At 38.6% G+C, this 13,736-nt stretch overlaps 1 protein-coding gene across 6 annotated transcripts in view; it reads left to right on the top strand.

Annotated features, from left to right (window-relative positions):
- The window catches only part of TMEM45A (transmembrane protein 45A), a 111,546-nt gene that overhangs the window by 80,480 nt on the left and 17,330 nt on the right, over positions 1 to 13,736 (top strand). For all 6 annotated transcript variants that reach the window (XM_027103441.1, XM_027103449.1, XM_027103473.1 and 3 more), the window contains exon 5: positions 8,846 to 8,991. In XM_027103441.1, the coding sequence (XP_026959242.1) occupies positions 8,846 to 8,991 (146 nt within the window). The remainder of the gene's footprint in view (positions 1 to 8,845; positions 8,992 to 13,736) is intronic.

Below are 13,736 nucleotides of genomic sequence, written 5' to 3' on the forward strand. Positions count from 1 at the left end.
ATGATATCTCATTGTAGTTTTGATTTGCATTTCTCTAATGATTAATGATGTTGAGCATTCTTTCATGTGTTTGTTGGCAGTCTGTATATCTTCTTTGGAGAAATGTCTATTTAGGAATTCTGCCCATTTTGGGATTGGGTTGTTTGTTTTATTGTTATTGAGCTGCATGAGCTGCTTATAAATTTTGGAGATTAATCCTTTTTCAGTTACTTCATTTGCAAATATTTTCTCCCATTTTGAGGGCTGTCTTTTGGTCTTGTTTATGGTTTCCTTTGCTGTGCAAAAGCTTTGAAGTTTCATTAGGTCCTATTTTTTAATATTTGTTTTTGTTTACATTTCTCTAGGAGGTGGGTCAGAAAGGATCTTGCTGTGATTTATGTCATAGAGTGTTCTGCCTATGTTTTCCTGTAAGACTTTCATAGTTTCTGGTCTTACATTTAGGTCTTTAATCCATTTTGAGCTTACTTTTGTGCATGGTGTTAGGGAGTGATCTAATCTCATACTTTTACATGTACCTGTCCAGTTTTCCCAGCACCACTTATTGAAGAGGCTGTCCTTTCTCCACTGTACATTCCTGCCTCCTTTATCAAAGATAAGGTGACCATATGTGTGTGGGTTTAACTCTGGGCGTTCTATCCTGTTCCATTGATCTATCTTTCTGTTTTTGTGCCAGTACCATATTGTCTTGATTACTGTAGCTTTGTAGTAATCTGAAGTCAGGGAGCCTGATTCCTCCAGCTCCGTTTTTCGTTCTCAGGATTGCTTTGGCTATTCGGGGTCTTTTGTGTTTCCATACAAATTGTGAAATTTTTTGTTCTAGTTCTGTGAAAAATGCCAGTGGGAGTTTGATAAGGATTGCATTGAATCTGTAGATTGCTTTGGGTAGCAGAGTCATTTTCACAATGTTGATTCTTCCAATCCAAGAACATGGTATATCTCTCCATCTATTTGTATCATCTTTAATTTCTTTCATCAGTGTCTTATAATTTTCTGCATACAGGTCTTTTGTCTCCTTAGGTAGGTTTATTCCTAGATATTTTATTCTTTTTGTTGCAGTGGTAAATGGGAGTGTTTTCTTGATTTCACTTTCAGATTTTTCATCATTAGTGTATAGGAATGCCAGAGATTTCTGTGCATTAATTTTGTATCCTGCTACTTTACCAAATTCATTGATTAGTTCTCATAGTTTTCTGGTAGCATCTTTAGGATTCTCTATGTATAGTATCACATCATCTGCAAACAGTGACAGCTTTACTTCTTCTTTTCCGATTTGGATTCCTTTCATTTATTTTTCTTCTCTGATTGCTGTGGCTAAAACTTCCAAAACTATGTTAAATAAGAGTGGTGAGAGTGGGCAACCTTGTCTTGTTCCTGACCTTAGTGGAAATGCTTTCAGTTTTTCACCATTGAGGACAATGTTGGCTGTGCGTTTGTCATATATGGCCTTTATTATGTTGAGGAAAGTTCCCTCTGTGCCTACTTTCTTCAGGGTTTTTATCATAAATGGGTGTTGAGTTTTGTCAAAAGCTTTCTCTGCATCTATTGAGATGATCATATGGTTTTTATCCTTCAATTTGTTAATATGGTTTATCACATTGATTGATTTGAATATACTGAGGAATCCTTGCATTCCTGGAATAAACCCCACTTGATCATGGTGTATGATCCTTTTAATGTGCTGTTGGATTCTGTTTGCTAGTATTTTGTTGAGGATTTTTGCATCTATGTTCATCAGTGATATTGGCCTGTAGTTTTCTTTCCTTGTGACATTCTTGTCTGGTTTTGGTATCAGGGTGATGGTGGCCTCGTAGAATGAGTTTGGGACTGTTCCTCCCTCTGCTATATTTTGGAAGAGTTTGAGAAGGATAGGTGTTAGCTCTTCTCTAAATGTTTGATAGAATTCGCATGTGAAGCCATCTTGTCCTGGGCTTCTGTTTGTTGGAAGATTTTTAATCACAGTTTCAATTTCAGTGCTTGTGATTGGTCTGTTCATATTTCCTATTTCTTCCTGATTCAGTCTTGGCAGGTGGTGCATTTCTAAGAATTTGTCCATTTCTTCCAGATTGTCCATTTTATTGGCATAGAGTTGCTTGTAGTAATCTCTCATGATCTTTTGTATTTCTGCAGTGTCAGTTGTTACTTCTCCTTTTTCATTTCTAATTCTATTGATTTGAGTCTTCTCCCTTTTTTTCTTGATGAGTCTGGCTAATGGTTTATCAATTTTGTTTATCTTCTCAAAGAACCAGCTTTTAGTTTTATTGATCTTTGCTATCGTTTCCTTCATTTCTTTTTCATTTATTTCTGATCTCATCTTTATGATTGCTTTCCCTCTGCTAACTTTGGGGATTTTTTGATCTTCTTTCTCTAATTGCTTTAGGTGCAAGGTTAGGTTGTTTATTCGAGGTGTTTCCTATTTCTTAACGTAGGATTGTATTGCTATAAACTTCCCTCTTAGAACTGCTTTTGCTGCATCCCATAGGTTTTGGGTCTTTTGGTCTCCATTGTCACTTGTTTCTAGGTATTTTTTATTTCTTCTTTGATATCTTCAGTGATCACTTCGTTATTAAGTAGTGTATTGTTTAGCCTCCATGTGTTTGCATTTTTTACAGATCTTTTCCTGTAACTGATATCTAGTCTGATAGCATTGTGGTCGGAAAAGATACTTGATACAATTTCAATTTTCTTGAATTTACCAAGGTTTGATTTGTGACCCAAGATATGATCTATCCTGGAGAATGTTCCATGAGCACTAGAGAAAAATGTGTACTCTATTGTTTTTGGATGGAATGTCTTATAAATATCAATTAAGTCCATCTTGTGTGATACATCATTTAAAGCTTGTGTTTCCTTATTTATTTTCATTTTGGATGATCTGTCCATGGGTGAAAGTGGGGTGTTAAAGTCCCCTACTATGAATGTGTTACTGTCCATTTCCCCTTTTATGGCTGTTAGTATTTGCCTTATGCACTGAGGTGTTCCTATGTGATGCATAAATATTTACAATTTTTATATCTTCTTCTTGGATTGATCTCTTGATCTTTATGTAGTGTCCTTCTTTGTCTCTTCTAGTAGTGTTTATTTTAAAGTCTATTTTGTCTGATATGAGAATTGCTACTCCAGCTTTCTTTTGGTTTACATTTGCATGAAATATCTTTTTCCATCCCCTTACTTTCAGTCTGTATTTGTCTCTATGTCTGAAGTGGGTCTCTTGTAGGCAGCATATATATGGGTCTTGTTTTTGTATCCATTCAGCCAATCTGTGTCTTTTGGTGGGAGCATTTAGTCCATTTACATTTAAGGTAATTATCGATATGTATGTTCCTATTCCCATTTTCTAAATTGTTTTGGGTTCGTTATTGTAGGTCTTTTCTTTCTCTTGTGTTGCTTGCCTAGAGAAGTTCCTTTAGCAGTTGTTGTAACGTTGGTTTGGTGGTGCTGAACTCTCTCAGCTTTTGCTTGTCTGTAAAGGTTTTAATTTCTCCATCAAATCTGAATGAGATCCTTGCTGGGTAGAGTAATATTTGTTGCAGGTTTTTCTCCTTCATCACTTTAAATATGTCCTGCCAGTCCCTTCTGGCTTGCAGAGTTTCTGCTGAAAGATCAGCTGTTAACCTTATGGGGATTCCCTTATGTGTTATTTGTTGTTTTTCCCTTGCTGCTTTTAATATGTTTTCTTTGTATTTATTTTTTGACAGTTTGATTATTATGTGTCTTGGGGTATTTCTCCTTGGATTTATCCTGTATGGGACTCTCTGTGCTTCCTGGACTTCATTAACTATTTCCTTTCCCATATTAGGGAAGTTTTCAACTATAATCCTTCAAATATTTTCTCAGTCCCTTTCTTTTTCTCTTCTTCTTCTGAAACCCCTATAATTCGAATGTTGGTGCATTTAATGTTGCCCCAGAAGTCTCTGAGACTGTCCTCAGTTCTTTTCATTCTTTTTTCTTTATTCTGCTCTGCAGTAGTTATTTCCACTATTTTATCTTCCACGTCACTTATCCGTTCTTATGTCTCAGTTATTCTGCTATTGATCCCATGTAGAGTATTTTTAATTTCATTTATTGTGTTGTTCATCATGGTTTGTTTCATCTTTAGTTCTTCTAGGTCCTTGTTAAATGTTTCTTGCATTTTGTCTATTCTATTTCCAAGATTTTGGATCATCTTTACTATCATTATTCTTAATTCTTTTTAAGGTAGACTGCCTATTCCCTCTTCATTTGTTAGGTCTGGTGGGTTTTTATCTTGCTCCTTAATCTGCTGTGTGTTTTTCTGTCTTCTCTCTTGCTTAACTTACTGTGTCTGGGATCTCCTTTTTGCAGGCTGCAGTTTCATAGTTCCCATTGTTTTTGCTGTCTGTCCCCAGTGGCTAAGGTGGTTCAGTTGGTTGTGTAGGCTTCCTGGTGGAGGGAACTAGTGCCTGTGTTTTGGTGGGTGAGGCTGGATCTTGTCTTTCTGATGGGCAGGTTCACGCCTGGTCGTGTGTTTTGGGGTGTCTGTGGACTTATTATGATTTTAGGCAGCCTCTCTGCTAATGGGTGGGCTTGTTTTCCTGTCTTGCTAGTTGTTTGGCATAGGGTGTTCAGCATTGTAGCTTGCTGGTAGTTGAGTGAAGCTGGGTGCTGGTGTTGAGATGGAGATCTCTGGGAGATTTTCACCGTTTGATATTATGTGCAGCTGGTAGGTCTCCTGTGGACCAGTGTCCTGAAGTTGGCTCTCCCACCTCAGAGGCACAGCACTGACTCCTGGCTGCAGCACCAAGAGCCTTTCATCCACACAGCTCAGAATAAAATGGAGAAAAATTAGAAAGAAAGAATTAGTAGAAGTAGAAAGAAAGAAAGAAAAATGAGGGAGGGAGGGAGGGAGGAAGGGAAGGAAGGAAAAAAAGAAAGAAAGAAGGTAAAGTAAAATAAAATATAGTATGTTAAAATATAATAACGTTATTAAAATAAAAAAATAATTATTAAGAAAAAAAGATTAAAAAAAAAAACGGACTGATAGAACCCTAGGACAAATGGTGGAAGCAAAGCTATACAGACAAAATCTCACACAGAAGCATACACATACACACTCACAAAAAGAGGAAAAGGGGAAAAAATAATAAATCTTGCTCTCAAAGTCCCTTCCTCAATTTGGGATGATTCGTTGTCTATTCAGGTATTCCACAGATGCAGGGTATATCAAGTTGATTGTGGAGATTTAATCCGCTGTTTCTGAGGCCGCTGGGAGAGATTTCCCTTTCTCTTCTGTGTTCTCACAGCTCCCAGGCCCTCAGCTTTGGATTTGGCCTCACCTCTGCGTGTACGTAGCTGGAGGGCGTCTGTTTTTTGCTCAGACAGGACGGGGTTAAAGGAGCCGCTGCTTCCGGGACTGTGGCTCACTCAGGCCAGGTGGGAGGGAGGGGCACGGAATGCGGGGCAAGCCTGCGGCGGTAGAGGCCAGCGTGACGTTGCACCAGCCTGAGTCACGCAGTGGGTTATCCTGGGGAAGTTGTCCCTGGATCCTGGGGCCCTGGTAGTGGTGGGCTGCACAGGCTCCCCGGAAGGGGGGTGTGGATAGTGACCTGTGCTCGCACACAGGCTTCTTGGTGGCGGCAGCAGCAGCAGCCTTAGCTTCTCTGGGGTCCGTGCTTTTAGCCGCGGCTTGCGCCCGTCTCTGGAGCTCCGTTAAGCAGGGTTCTTAATCCCCTCTCCTCGCGCACCAGGAAACAAAGAGGGAAGAAAAAGTCTCTTGCCTCTTCGGCAGGTCCAGACTTTTCCCCGGACTCCCTCCCGACCAGCCGTGGCGCACTAACCCCCTTCAGTCTGTGTTCCCACTGCCAAACTCAGTCCTTTCCCAGCTCTCCAACCGAAGCCCAGGCCTCAGCTCCCAGCCCCGCCCGCCCTGGCGGGTGAGCAGACAAGCCTCTCGGGCTGGTGAGTGCCGTTTGGCCCTGATCCTCTGTGCGGGAATCTCCCCGCTTTGCCCCCCGCACCCCTGTTGCTGTGCTCTCCTCCGCGGCTCTGAAGCTTTCCCCCTCCGCCACCCGCTGTCTCCGCCCGCGAAGGGGCTTCCTAGTGTGTGGAAACCGTTACTCCTTCACAGCTCCCTCCCTCTGGTGCAGGTCCCGTCCCTATTCTTATGTCTCTGTTTATTCTTTTTTCTTTTGCCCTACCCAGGTACGTGGGGGATTTCTTGTCTTTTGGGAGGTCTGAGGTCTTCTGCCAGCGTTCAGTGGTTGTTCTGTAGGAGTTGTTCCACGTGTAGATGTATTTCTGGAGTATCTGTGGGGAGAAAGGTGATCTCCACGCCTTACTCTTCCGCCATCTTCCCGGAAACCTCTGAGCTTTGTTTTTCTTTCTTTCTTTATTTTTGGCTGTGTCAGGTCTTCGTTGCTGCACACGGGCTTTCTGTAGTGCGGTGAGCAGGGGCTACTCTTCGCTGTGGTGTGTGGACTTCTCATTGCGGTGGCTTCTCTTGTTGTGGAGCACGGGCTCTAGGCACAGGGGCTTCAGTAGTTATGCCATATGGGCTCAGTAGTTGTCGCATGCAGGCTCTACAGCGCAGGCTCAGTAGTTATGGCACACGGGCTTAGTTCCTTTGTGGCATGTGCGATCTTACTGGACCAGGGCTCGAACCCGTGTCCCCTGCATTGGCAGGCGGATTCTTAACCACTGTGCCACCAGGGAAGCCCCCACCAAAGCTTTTAATTTTGATGTGTTTTTGGTGTCATGTATACGAAATCAGCACTAAGTCCCAGGTCATGAAGGTTTTTCCTTAGTTTTCTTCTAAGAGTTAGGATTTTAGTTCTCATGTTTAGGTTTTTGATCCATTTTGCATTAATTTTTGAATGTGGTGTAATGTAAGAGTCCAAATTCTTTTTTTTTTTTTTTTTTTTTGCATGTGTATATCCAGTTTCCCCAGTACCATTTGTTGAAGAGACTTTTGTTTCCCCATTGAATGGCCTTGGCACTCTTTTCAAAAACCAATTTACTACAGGTGTATGGGCTTATTTCTGGACTCTCAATTTTATTTAATTGATCTGTATGTCTACCATTATGTTAGTACCACAATGTTTTGATTGCCGTAGGTTTTGTAGTAAGTTTTGAAATCAGTAAGTGTAAGTCTTACAACTTTGCTTTTCTTTTTCAAGGTTGTTTTGGCTATTCTGGGTCCCTTGTAATTCCATATAAATTTTAGTATCAGCTTTCTATTTCTGCAAAAAAGACTACTGGGATTTTGATAGGGATCATACTGAATCTGTAGATTGCTTTGGGTGTTATTGCCATCTCTCTCTCTCTCTTTTTTTTTTAACGTGCCTATGAAAAAGGAATTTTTAAAAACTTTTATTATGGTAAATCTTAAATATATACAAAAGTAGTGATATTTATCAATTTATCATCCAGTGTATTGGTCAGGGTTCTCCAGAGAAACAGAACCAAATATATACTATATATATTTTATATATAATATATAATTGTATCTATATCTGTAATATATCTATAGAGAGAGGAAAGAGAGAGAGAGATTTTTTTTTAGGAATTGGTTCCCATAATTGTGGAGGCTGAGAAGTCCCATGATCTGCCACCTGCATTCTACAGACCCAGGAAAGCTGGTGCTGTAGGTCCAGTCCTGAAAGTGGAGAGCTGATGGTACAAGTTCTAGTTTGAGGCAGGAGAAGACCAAAGTTCCAGCTCAGTGGTGAGGCAGAGCCAATTCTCCCTCCCTCTGCTTTTTGCTCTCCAGCCCTCAATGGATTGTATGATGCCCACACGCACTGTGGAGGAGGATCTGCTTTACTTAGATTTTTACAGATTCAAGTGCTAATCTCATCTGGAAATACCCTCACAAACACACCCCAAAATCATGTTTAACCAAGTGTCTGTACATCCTATGACCCAGTCAAGTTGACATGTGAAATTAACCATCACATTTAACACTTTTCAACATGCCCGATCTTGTTAGATCTAGAGGTTTGATCAGATTCATGTTCTGTCTTTTTATTGCCATCTTAACAATATTAACTGCTCCAGTTCATGAACATGAGATATACTTCCAGTTATTTAGATCTTCTTTGATCACTTTCAACAATGTTTTGTAGTTTGCAAGGTACAAGTCTTGAACCTCCTTGATTAAATTTATTCCTAAGTATTTCATTCTTTTCAATGCTATTGTAAGTGGAATTGTTTTCCTACCTTAATTTTTTTGATTGTTCATTGCATGTTTTATGTGTTGATTTTGTATCCTGCAAGTATGCTAAATTAATTTATTAGCTCTAATAGTTTTTTTGTGGATTCTTCAGAATTTTCTGTATATATAAGATCATGTCATTTGTGAATATAGTTTTACTTCTTCCTTTGCAATCTGGATGCTCTTTGTCTGTTTTTCTTAGCTAATTGCTCTGGCTTGAATTTCTAGTACAACGTTGAATGGAATTTGTAAAACAAGACACCCTTGTCTTGTTCCTGATCTTAGGAGACAAGCTTTCAGTCTTTATCATTGAATATAATGTTACCCGTGGGCTTTATTTTAAAACCTTTTTTTTAAACTCTGATTTTGAAATAACTGAGTTAAACTACACAGCTTAGAAACCTAACACGTCATCTGGAAGTCCACCAATCCCCAGACATGATTACTATTCATATTTTGAAAATTGATCTGTAAATATCCTTAACATTTTTTCCAAAAATATGATGGAGTAGATACTGTCTATATTACTAAAACAGGCAGCAGATATCTTATCTGTAGCATCTCAGGTAATGGGAGTTATCTGTTACCATTAATCTTGAAATGAAACATTTTGAAATGTACTATCTTTGGGAATATGGCTGGTATTTTTTAATGTGTGTTCTTTGTTTTAAATTACAGATTGGGTTTGTCCTTTATCCCCCCAGTGGAGGTCCTGCATGGGATTCAGTGGATCATGACAACGTTATGTTTCTCACCATATGCTTTTGTTGGCATTATGCAATAGCCATTATCATCATTGGAGCAATTTATGCCTTTGTCACCTGGTAAGTTAGTGATTTTTGTTCATGGAAGTTCTATTTTTTGGTATATGATCATCAAGACTTGATATTACCAAACTTTAAGTTCAAAGAGGTATTTCATTCCTTAGCATTCCACAAAACAGGGTAATATAGCAGAAAATTATCTGCAAACACAAACATTTCCAATAAAAAGAATAAATGCTGGTTTTAGGGGCAGGACAGGAATAAAGGCGCAGACATAGAGAATGGACTTGAGGACATGGGGAGGGGGAAGGGTAAGCTGGGGTAAAGTGAGGGAGTAACAGTGACATATACACACTACCAAATGTAAAGCAGATAGCTAGTGGGAAGCAGCTGCATAGCACAGGGAGATCAGCTCAGTGCTTTGTGACCATCTAGAGGGGTGGGGTAGGGAGTGTGGGAGGAAGATGCAAGAGGGAGGGGATATGGGGATATCTGTATATGTATAGCTGATTCACTTTGTTATACAGCAGAAACTAATACAACATTGTAAAGCAATTATACTCGAATGAAGATGTTAAAAAAAAAGAAAATAAAAAATAGAACGAATGAGAAAACTTAAAAAAAAAAAAGAATAAATGCTGGTTTAAAGTTGGAATAGCTAAAAAGTGTCTCTGCTGTGCTCCTAACCTATGCATTACCCTTCAGCACACTCTTCTGTGCCTCCATGTCTTTGCATATGCTGTTTTCTTATCCAAATGGTCCTCCCCACACCTGCAGTGAGCCCTCCATTTGCCCATGTTTACATCAGTTATAGCACTTCCCAAGCTTGGTGTCATTTTTGACCAACATGTATGTCTCCCATTAAATTTGAGTATCTGGTTACTTTGACATTTCCTGTAATATTTCTAACAGTAAGATTCAGTTGAACTGTACATGTTTTTACAAGGACTTTGATACAATGTTTCATGATGGGTGAGGAGCGATATAACAGATTGCTAAGAATCCATGTTCCTAGCTCTGCTGCTTGTCAGCTGTATGACTTTGGGTAAACTATTTAACCACATTAAATATCAGTTTTGTCATTTACAAAACAGAGATAATAATAGTACCTAAATGAGATCATGTATTTAAACTGCCCACAACATAATAGGAGCTCAAGGAAGATTCTTCTTGTGTTTGTTTGTTGGTTTTTTTTTTCAGTTTCCTGTGATAGATTTCTTTTTAAATTGAAGTGCAATTGACATACAACATTATACTAGTTTTAGGTGTACAACATAATGATTCAACTTTTGTATACATTGCAAAATGACCGCCACAATAAGTCTAGTTATACCATCTGTTACCATACAAAGTTACAAAAATTTTTTTCTGTGATGAGAACTTTCAAGATTTACTTTATTAGCAACTATCAAATCTGCAATACAATGTTACTGATTATAGTCACCATGCTGTATATAATATCCCCATGACTTTTTAATTTTATTTATTTTTCTCATTTTTTAAAGAAACTTTTAATTTTATATTGGAGTACAGTTGATTAACAATGTTGTATTAGTTTCAGGTGTACAACAAAGTGATTCAATTATACATATACATGTGTCTATTCTTTTTCAAATTCTTTTTGCATTTAGTTTGTTACAGGATATTGAGCAGAGTTCCCTCTGCTATACAGTAGGTCCTTGTTGGTTATCCATTTTAAATATAGTGGTGTGTACATGTCAATCCCAAGCTCCCTAAATATCTCTCCCTCCTACCCTTCCCCTCTGGTAACCATAAGTTCATTCTCTAAGTCTGTGAGTCTGCTTCTGATTTGTATATAAGTTCATTTGTATCATTTTTTAGATTCTGCAGAGAAGCAGTCATATGATATTTCTCTTTCTCTATCTGACTTACTTCACTCAGTATGACAATCTATAAGTCCACCCATGTTACTGCAAATGGCATTATTTCATTCTTTTTAATGGCTGAGTAATATTCCATTGTATATATGTCCACATCTTCTTTATCCATTCTTTTGTTGATGGACATTTAGGTTGCTTCCATGTCTTGGCTATTGTAAACAGTGCTGCAATGAACATTGGGGTGCATGTATTCTTTCAAACCATGTTTTTCTCTGGGTGTATGCCCAGGAGTGGGATTGCAGAATCATATGGTAGCTCTATTTTTAGTTTTTTAAGGAACCTCTATACTGTTCTCCATAGTGGCTGCACCAGTTTACATTCCCACCAACAGTATAGGAGGATTCCCTTCTTTCTACACACTCTCCAGCATTTACTGTTTGTGGATTTTTTGATGATAGCCATTCTGACTGGTGTGAGGTATTATGATCATCTCAATATTTGCAGAAAAAGCTTTTGACAAAATTCAACACCCATTTATGATAAAAACTGTCCAGAAAGTGGGCATAGAGGGAACATACCTCAACATAATAAAGGCCATATATGACAAACCTACAGCTAACATCATACTCAATGGTGAAAAGCTAAAAACATTTCCTCTAAGATCAGGAAAAAGACAAGGATGTTCACTCTTGTCACTTTTATTCAACATAGTTTTGGAAGTCCTAGCTATAGCAATCAGAGAATAAAAAGAAATAAAAGGAATCCAAATGGGAAAAGAAGTTAAACTGTCACTATTTGCAGATGACATGTTACTATACATAGAAAATCCTAAAGATGCTACCAGAAAACTACTAGAGCTCATCAACGAATTTGGTAAAGTTGCAGGTTAGAAAATTAATACACAGAAATCTGTTGCACTTCTATACACTAACAACAAAACATCAGAAAGAGAAATTCAAGAAACAACCCCATTTACCATCACATCAAAAAGAATAAAATACCTAGGAATAACCACACCTAAGGAGACAAAAGACCTGTGCTCTGAAAACTATAAGACTTATTTATTTTATAACTGGAGGTTTGTACCTCTTTATCCCCTTCACCCATTTTTGCCCACCTCCCCCCATTCTGGCAACCATCAATCTGGTCCTTCTATCTATGTGTTTTGTTTTGTTTGTTCATTTGTTTGTTAGATCTCACAGGTAAGTGAAATCATATGGTATTTGTCTTTCTCTATCTGCCTTATTTCACTTAATGTAATAGCCTCAATGTCCATTTCATTCTTTTTTATGGCTGACTAGTATTCCATTATGTACATATAAATATAAAATATTTATATTATATATATATATATATAAAAACATCTCCTTTATCCATTCATCCATTGATAGACCCTTAAGTTGTTTCGGTATCCTGGTTATTATAAATATGCTGCAGTGAACCTAGGGGTGCCTTTATCTTTTTGAATTAGTGTTTTCATTTTCTTCAGATAAATACCCAGAAGTGGAATTGCTGGCTTATTTGGTAGTTCTATTTTTAATTTTTTCTTTTTTTTTTTTTTTTTGCGGTATGTGGGCCTCTCACTGTTGTGGCCTCTCCCATTGCAGAGCACAGGCTCTGGACGCGCAGGCTCAGTGGCCATGGCTCATGGGCCTAGCCGCTCCGCGGCATGTGGGATCTTCCTGGACTGGGGCACAAACCCATGTCCCCTGCATTGGCAGGCAGACTCTCAACCACTGCGCCACCAGGGATGCCCTATTTTTAATTTTTTGAGGAAGCTCCATGCTGTTTTCCACAGTGGCTGTACCAATTTACATTGCCACCAACAGTGCATGAGGGTTCTCTTTTCTTCATATCCTGGCCAACACTTGTTATTTCTTATCCTTTTGATAATAGCCATTCTACAGGTATGAGGTCATATCTCACTGGTGTTTTGATTTGAACTTCCCTAATGATTAGTGATATTGAACATTGTTTCATGTGCCTTTTAGTTATCTGTATGTCTTCTCTGGAAAAATGTCTATTCAAATTCTCTGCCTATTTTTATTTTGTTTTATTTATTTTTAACATCTTTATTGGAGTATAATTACTTTACAGTGGTGTGTTAGTGTCTGCTTTATAACAAAGTGAATCAGTTATATATATACATATGTTCCCATATCTCTTCCCTCTTGTGTCTCCCTCCCTCCCCCACCCTCCCTATCCCACCCCTCTAGGTGGTCACAAAGCACTGAGCTGATCTCCCTGTGCCATGCGGCTGCTTCCCACTAGCTATCTATTTTACATTTGGTAGTGTATATATGTCCATGCCACTCTCTCACTTTGTCACAGCTTATCCTTCCCCCTCCCCATATCCTCAAGTCCATTCTCTAGTAGGTCTGTGTCTTTATTCCCGTCTTACCCCTAGGTTCTTCATGACCCTTTTTTTTCCCCCTTAGATTCCATATATATGTGTTAGCATACGGTATTTGTTTTTCTCTTTCTGACTTACTTCACTCTGTGTGACAGCCTCTAGGTCCATCCACCTCACTAAAAATAACTCAATTTCGTTTCTTTTTATGGCTGAGTAATATTCCATTGTATATACGTGCCACATCTTCTTTATCCATTCATCTGATGATGGACACTTAGGTTGCTTCCATGTCCTGGCTATTGTAAATAGAGCTGCAATGAACATTTTGGTACATGACTCTTTTTGAATTTTGGTTTTCTCAGGGTATATGCCCAGTAGTGGGATTGCTGGGTCATATAGTAGTTCTATTTGTAGTTTTTTAAGGAACCTCCATACTGTTCTCCATAGTGGCTGTATCAATTTACATTCCCCCCAACAGTTCAAGAGTGTTCCCTTTTCTCCACACCCTCTCCAGCATTTATTGTTTCTAGATTTGTTGATGATGGCCATTCTGACTGGTGTGAGATGATATCTCATTGTAGTTTTGATTTGCATTTCTCTAATGATTAATG

This window comes from Aethalodelphis obliquidens, unplaced genomic scaffold, assembly GCF_003676395.1.
Source record: "Aethalodelphis obliquidens isolate GAN/ISIS:26980383/991018 unplaced genomic scaffold, ASM367639v1 scaffold1, whole genome shotgun sequence".
NCBI lineage: Eukaryota > Metazoa > Chordata > Mammalia > Artiodactyla > Delphinidae > Aethalodelphis > Aethalodelphis obliquidens.